The following is a 7,798-nucleotide window of genomic DNA, read 5'->3' on the forward strand; positions in this document are numbered from 1 at the left end:
TGTTTGTATGGATGGAAATAAACGGCCACATGGTGCAGCCAAAGGGAATACTCGACTCCTTGTTTGTTTCCACACACCTACACTATGTACTTTTATTGTTTGTGTTTGTAATTTTTATGTATTTGTCTATCTGGACCCTGAGTCTGAAAATAAAGTGTATCTATCTAATTATGAGATAAAAAGTCATAATTATTAGATGTTAAGTCATAATGCCAAGTCATAGTTATGATATAGTAATGAAGTCATAATGATGAAAAAATGAGTAAGTCATAATTTTGAGATACGAAGTCATAATTATTGGATGCTAAGACATAATTATGAGATGCTAAGTAAGTCATAATTATGACCTACAGGACGTTTATTTTTTTCGTCACAGTGACAGAAATGGGCTTCCATACTTCAGCGATCGAGTGGTAACGTCAGAACGCAGCGTAAGCTGCTACGTTACGCTACGTTGCTGACGTGTTGGTAGGGAAGTGGCTGTCGAGCTGCCTGGACCTAGCGGTTCGTCTACAGTAGCCACTAACTCTTAGCACTCCCTCTTCATTGCAAGCCTACTATGAAATCCTCTGATTTGGTACTTCGGTAACTACCTGCTCAAATAACAGAAGACAAACCGGACCAATTGCACAAGTAGGTGACTCTTAATTAAATCACTGGCAAGCGCTAGCAGGATAGCACAGCAGGCTGTAGTGCTAACTGTAGCCATTAGCTTCAGCTAAACGATGTTGACATCTTCGTTCTCACATTAAATCACGTATCGGTTGTAACGTAGTTGGAGTTTTCGGACGTTATTGCTGAAAACAGAAAGGTTTATGTTATTCACAAGTGTTATATTTGGTGTTTACCCCATGAAGGCGCTGACAGTGCTCATACTGTTAGCCTAACGTTAGCTGCTGAGACCCAACTTTAACTTCACCAATTAATTAACGTTACAGTAACGCTCCTCTCTACAGACCAGACTACAGCGACACCAAGCAAAGTCTGACACAGTTAACGTTATATTCAAGTCTCAGTTCATAAAAACTAAATCTGACTTCATATACAGCTCGTGTGACGCATTCCTAAATATTTCTTACACGTCGTTGTCTCTTGCCCGTACAGTGATATAATATCATAGGGTAGTACTGTAAATATTCAGTCGGTAACTTCCAACAAGCATAAGCTAACACAGTGCAACACAACAGGCCTACCCTGAACTAGACAACTGACATGTGCTGTTCACGTTCTACACCAGATGTTGTGATATCAGTAATAATAAGTAGACTTCTGGTTTATTTTTCCATTATCTCTAAGCCCTACGTAGGAGTATAGGCACAACTCCGCTCAAATCATGTGTATTATTTGTACTTTAATAATATATTTAATTGTATTGTTGATTCACCTGCTGAGTCTTTTCACATGAATCTGTTGGGCCATGAAACGTCAGAAAACAGTGAGAAAAGTGACATCACTATTTCCCAGATCCCAATATGGTGTGTGAAGACCATATATTTACTCACTAATAGTTAAAAATCTAAATAAATAAATATATTAAATTCACAACAGAGAAAAGCAGCAAGTCTTCACAATGGGGAAAAGCAGCAACCAGAGAATGGTTGATATTTCTGTTTGAAAAATGTCAAAAAGTAGTTTTTTAAAACAGTCATTTAATTTGCTGTTGATTGATGAATTGACAGAGGAAAGAGGATGTCACAGATAAACTAACACTCTGTTTTCCTCAGGTGTCGTTGATGCAGCAGTTTTATGAAGACGTGTGAGTGACTTGCTCAACAACAATGGGGAAGAGGAGGGTGCCAGATCTGTACAGAGCCCCCTTTCCCTTATACTCTATTAAAGTGGACCCTAAAACAGGGCTGGTGATCACAGCAGGGGGAGGGGGGGCTTCCAAGACGGGCATAAAGAATGCTGTGGTAAGTACTGAGGATCAAGTGTATCAGGGTTTTGGCCAAAACAGTTGTTAGGCTCTGAATTGCTAGTCTACCTTAAAGGTGAGCCCACCTAAAGGGAGTCTGAGCCCAAGTTGTTGCTAACTTTGAGGCTAACCCCCTTCACTCGAATCAGCAGGTTAGTGTCTTGAGCACTGCTACGTTCTATGTCGACCGCACACCGACACTAACGTTAAGCACACAGCCAAAAAATAAGTAAGAAAAACAGGGTGTGTATTTGGTTGTTTGGTTGTCTTTTCAGCTGTTTTCTAAACGCTCGATGCTGTCAAATTTTCTTCATTTGCTTTTGTTTTTGTCTATTTTCATGGGTTTTTGTAAGTTGTAGAGTGTTGCGTTTTCAGAACCACTGTAGAATATAGCAGAAGAGGTTATGATAGGATTATATAGGAAATGTGTATCGCAAAAGTCATGTTAATGGTACTCAAATTGCAGTGTCAACACGAGAACATGTTTGGTTTGAGTGTATGAATGGGATTCTGGATTCCAGCCCTTATGAGAGTAGCAGCAGTAGCAGACTCTTGACTGTGTATTTCAGCACTTCCTGGATCTCCAGCTGGTTGGAGAGCACCAGTACAGTGCCAGTCTCCTTCACTCTCATGACACGGACACCCGGGCCACCATGAACATGGCTGTAGGTAATGGTGTGATTGCTGCAGGACAGGACGGGACCTGCTGTCTGATGAGGTTTAAACACTGCTCCCAGAAAGAAGAAGGCAAAGATGCAGCTAAAGATGGTGAGTCTTACTATTCCAATCTGAAATACAGTATACTTGCTGTCCTGAAAAGACATCAAAAACCTGCTTCATATATTGCATTTATTTGATGGGTTGCTGATTCATTTGTTGATGGAAGTACATATGTGCACATCTTCATTTAATTAGCAGTGCAACGTTTCTCATTAATTATCTCAAGTGTGGCAGCCCGTCACAGTTTCATAATGAACTGATGTTGGGGTCTGACCATGTGGCCTCGACATGTGCTCTGAAACAAGAGAATCGGGCCTTCCTGCCAGGCAAGGGTTCATCCTGATTTGAGGTTGATAAAAACCAAGACCCCCACTAGCAAGAAGTTCACATTAAGTCGTGAACTCGTCACACAATGCAACAATGCGGTCTAATTGGGCGAGACCAGGCGGGACTTCCGGTTTCACGGCCGGAAGCAGCTCTCTTACAAAACTACCGAGCCCCCTTGAATACACCGCTTTTTCTTGACCACCTCGGTCGGTGCACGAAAGCACGCACGCAACGTTTGCTATTTAAAAGAAAATCCTAGGTTTAACAGTTTTTGATTCGCTGGACGTATCTACTGGACTGTTTGTTTGTTTTGTTTTTGTTCGCATCCTGGACGAGGAAGCGAACCATTTTCCTGCAGAAGTGAAGAAACGGACTTCTTCAGAGGGAGGCACATTTCTCCTCTCCACCCAAATCGACTTTGTGCTAGCTGTAAGGACGGAAAATTCTCTTACTGAGCCGAAGACATTCTCTGACATTCTCTGACATTCTCTGACATTCTCTGAGTTTTATCACGGCGCTGCACGGAGCCGCGCCGTCAGAGGACCGACCGATTAAACCACTAAATCCCCTCATAGTAAGCTACTTACGGTGTCTGGGCTAGATTTAGGCTGTTGTGTTTTAATATCTTGTTTGATCGTTAGTGTTGTGTAGAAGTTACTGTGTATTTCATGCTACTATCGTGTTGAGATAATTCACCGCTTGCGGAGACGGAAGTTGTTTCTCATTAGTTCAGAGGTCAGAACCGCGGCTGTGACAAAGGGTCGCTGGCTGTGCTTCTGTAGCTGAGAGAACAATCTTCCGTACTCCACCGCGGCGGGGAGGATCTTAATCTGTTTTTGGAGGACCCCTTTTTGTTTTATTTGCTCTCTCTCTTCTTTTACTAACCCACACACACATATAGCTTTAAGCTAATGTAGCTCTGGGGTTACGCTAACGGCTTCAGACGCGTGTAGCTAACGGTGTCTCTAGTGCAGAGGTAGCCAACACGATGCCCGTGGGCACCCTGTCGCCCGCAGGGACCACGAGCCGCAAGGCATGTTCTAAAAATAGCACTGGTCACCATTGGAGCGCCGTCTAAAATTGTAGTTGCTTTTCTTTTTTTAATCAAAAACGCTTGCATTTGTGTAGATTTTTAAATGACTATTTCTTGTCATAAGAGAGTCGGGTACCCGGAGGCGTACGGCGGACAGCCAGGACGAGGCCGCCGCACCGCACTAGGTTTTCAGGTTCCGAATGCCGGGCGCTTCCCGTTGACGCCAGACGTCGTCAGGTCCGTAAATCCTCGGAACAGGCCGCGGGGCAACAACTCAGCGGTGGCGGGGGTAGAGGCGAGGCAACGCAATCCGACCGAAAAGGCCCAGAGGTTTGAACGTGGGTGCTTGAAGACGCTCCCGCGCCTCGGAGGGTTGGATCACCCGCTCGGCTATAGACAAGACTTTTTATTAGTTTCTTCGTGGAGAAAAAGGTACCATTGGAAAAGCTGGTGTCGGTGACAACAGACGGGGCTCCTGCGATGACGGGCAGGCATGCAGGCTTCATTGCGCAATGCAAAGGTGACCCAGACTTCACAAAATGTCTACATTACAACCACTGCATCATTCACCAGCAGGCGCTATGTGCAAAAGTAACCGGCTTTGATCACGTGATGATACAAAAATATCAGAGATGTGATACCTCTGACTTTCAAATGTTGAAACAGATTAACAGAAATAAAAGTTGCATGTTTAAATATATATGTGTAGCTATACCATCATTGTTGTGGAAATCATTATTAATAATTATTGTGAGGAATAATTAACTGACATGTGATCAAACAGTCGCTTCACGTATATTATTATTATTATTATTATTATTAAAAGGTGATCTGTGCAACTTTGTTATTCAGAAAGTTTGTATCAAATAAGTAGCCCTTCGTACTACTCGGTACCCTTGAAGTAGCTCTGTTTAAAAAAGGTTGGTGACCCCTGCTCTAGTGTCTACTGCCATCGTAGAGCCTCGTGCCATCTGGTGGTCTCACGAGAGACGTCGCCACGTTTCAGATTACGTCATACATTGTCTGAGCTGTTCTCTCGCTCCTCCCCCGTGTTAGATCCTGGGGTACGTCTGGCCCGATACGGGGCTACTTACTGACTCAGCTCTCCATTAAAAGATTGTCGAGCTGGTGTTCTTGCGAGGGAACTCGGCTGGCTCTGCTAACTGCAGTTACTCCCGACGTCTACCCTGCTTCCTCCGGTCTGAGTGCACTCGGCCGAGAGGCCACCCTGGCCCCGGGCACTCCTACCAGTCGCGTCGGTTATGGCAGCTTCCCTCTTCTGGATCCGTAAATGCCAGGTTTAGGTTTTAACGGCGAGGATTACTTCTAAAATCGTAAGGGATTGTTAAGTGGATTCGGTCTCAAGGATAACCTTACAGAACTCAGTTGTTAGACATACAATGAATTTAACTTTTTACTGCCACGAGGAACTTTTACTACTTGAGCAAATAAATGCACTTGAGAAATTTACTTTAAATGCAGATTAGATATTTATTGCAGGTTATATTTAGTTAGTTAGCCAGGGTTAAGCTACAGCTCACATAAAATGTTACTACACTTGATTCGTTACTTTAATTTTCTTCTTAGATTATACTCATTAGTTTTAGATGCCGAGACGGCCCGGTTGGAGCTGGATCTTCAATGGTTCGGTGAAAAAGTTCTTTTGGAGTTTGTTAGGAGCGAAGGTCTGGTCAGACCCTCGGATTCCTCCTGCTCTCGCAGCGGAGTTCGGCCAACAGTCCTCAAGGCTCAGTACAAAGTCTTTCTAGGGCTGCCGTGTTCCTCCGTTGTTCAGTTGTTAAAGTCGAGCAGTGGGGAGAGGAAAATCTCCGTCTTTCAATCTTTGTCCACGAACAGCGGTCTTCTTTCCGTGAACAGAGACGAAGTCCTCGAATACTTCAGTTGCGATCGTCCGTATCTTCTTCTCAGAGCGTCTGGACGGCTCGTGCAGAAATCCCAGCTTGCGGCTTCATTTGGGCTGTCTGTTTCCCCCCCTCATATTCTGAACACATGATCCTTATCCCACCCTTATGTGTGTGTGCTTATGTATGGAAAGTACCGATCTTCCCTCTTGCCTGTGTGAGTCATCTCTTGCAGCAGAATTCAAAGTCTCATGACCGTTTTCCTGACCTACGCCCATAAACATCTGTTCCTGACTCACTCGGTCTGCTGACACACCATGACAAACACTTTTTCCACATCTCAGCTCCAGTACACAGATCATTATTATAATCAGTTTTTACATTTGTTAAATCACTCTATGCATTAAACATTTGTTATATAATGATCATAAACCTTATCTTTCGATTATACTTTAACTATTGATTTCTGAGTATATGCTTCGTGCTTTTATATCCTGACTTTCCCCTGAACGTGTAGCATGTATCCAAGGCGGCTTTCTCTGTGAGCTCAACTCTTCTCGACACCCCTTACACACACACACACACCCCTTACCATAGTTTGTTGATTTTAGATGGCGTGCTCATGTATAGTTGTTAGTTTAGATGTGAGTTGATTAGATCATTATTATTAGAACATAATGAACAATATTATACTTTAAAGAGCAGCTGTCTGTGATTACTTTGTGCATGTATTGTGATAATAGCTGTATATGTGGTCTGTTGCTCGAACTTAAACCTTCACGTTCACTCTGGATGTGTAACAATACTCAGACTATTGACATTGTAAATGAACACTAATTATGAGACTTAGTTTATCCTTTAGTTATTGGTCCCTATTCGCAGGGTGGTGCCCAGTTATTATTAATAATCTTACTGACATTAATAATTCTATTGATGTCCATAATTTAGCTTTCTAAATGCTGATAACTCAAACGCGCTCCTTTTCGTTCCCAACACTGATAATATCAAAATATACAGCGGGTAAAATAAGTATTGAACACGTCACCACTGTTCTCAGTAAATATGTTTCTAAAGGTGCTATAGACATGAACTTTTCACCAGATGTCGGTAACAACCCAAGTAATCCATACATACAAATACATCCAAACAAATAAGTTCAGAAATTAAGTTATGTGTAATAAAATGGAATGATACAGGGGAAAAGTATTGAACACGCTTACTGAAATTGATTTAATACTTCGTACAAAAGCCTTTGCTGGTAAATACGGCTTCAAGACGCCTCCTGTATGGAGAAACTAGGCGCATGCATTGCTCAGGTGTGGTTTTGGTCCATTCTTCCACACAAACAGTCTTCAAATCTTGAAGGTTCCGTGGGCCTCTTCTATGAACTCTGATCTTTAGTTCTTTCCATAGATTTTCTATTGGATTCAAGTCAGGAGATTGGCTGGGCCATTCTAGCAGCTTTATTTTTCTTTCAACAGTTGTATTAACGTCTGTCAACATTGTCAGATTTCAAATTGAACTGGATGAATTATAAATAATACATACTCTTATACGAAATAAATATTCTCTCACTTCAAGTAAAATAAGGGATGCATTCAAGAATGACATAACAGAAAGCTTCTGAAAAATGTGCATCTTAAATTGAAGTACTTTTAAATAATGAACTGAACTGAATTGTCTTGCAGCTTTAAATTTAGTTAATTCAGGTGTGAAGTGATGTCAATCAAAAAAGCTAAGATATTATATTCTTTTCATCCTCTAATAAGAGAAATGAGTGAGCATGGACTTTATCTGTGGTTATTAAAGCACTTGTTTCAGCTCTATTCTCTCTGTTAACATCATTGTTGGGCATGAATTCATGTGTTAGGATTCTGATCATATTGGACTCTTAGATTGTTTATTATCTGTGTCTTCATTTCAGATGTGAGTGGGTATGTT

General features: G+C 42.0%; 1 protein-coding gene across 2 annotated transcripts in view; it reads left to right on the forward strand.

The window, feature by feature from the left end:
- Positions 1-479: 479 nt before the first annotated feature.
- The window catches only part of preb (prolactin regulatory element binding), a 21,812-nt gene continuing 14,493 nt past the window's right edge, over positions 480-7,798 (forward strand). For both annotated transcript variants that reach the window (XM_079275594.1, XM_079275595.1), the window contains exons 1-3: positions 480-633; positions 1,725-1,913; positions 2,485-2,683. In XM_079275594.1, the coding sequence (XP_079131720.1) occupies positions 1,779-1,913; positions 2,485-2,683 (334 nt within the window). In that variant the 5' untranslated portion in view covers positions 480-633; positions 1,725-1,778. The remainder of the gene's footprint in view (positions 634-1,724; positions 1,914-2,484; positions 2,684-7,798) is intronic.

This window comes from Melanostigma gelatinosum, assembly GCF_949748355.1.
Source record: "Melanostigma gelatinosum genome assembly, chromosome: 9".
Lineage (NCBI taxonomy): Eukaryota > Metazoa > Chordata > Actinopteri > Perciformes > Zoarcidae > Melanostigma > Melanostigma gelatinosum.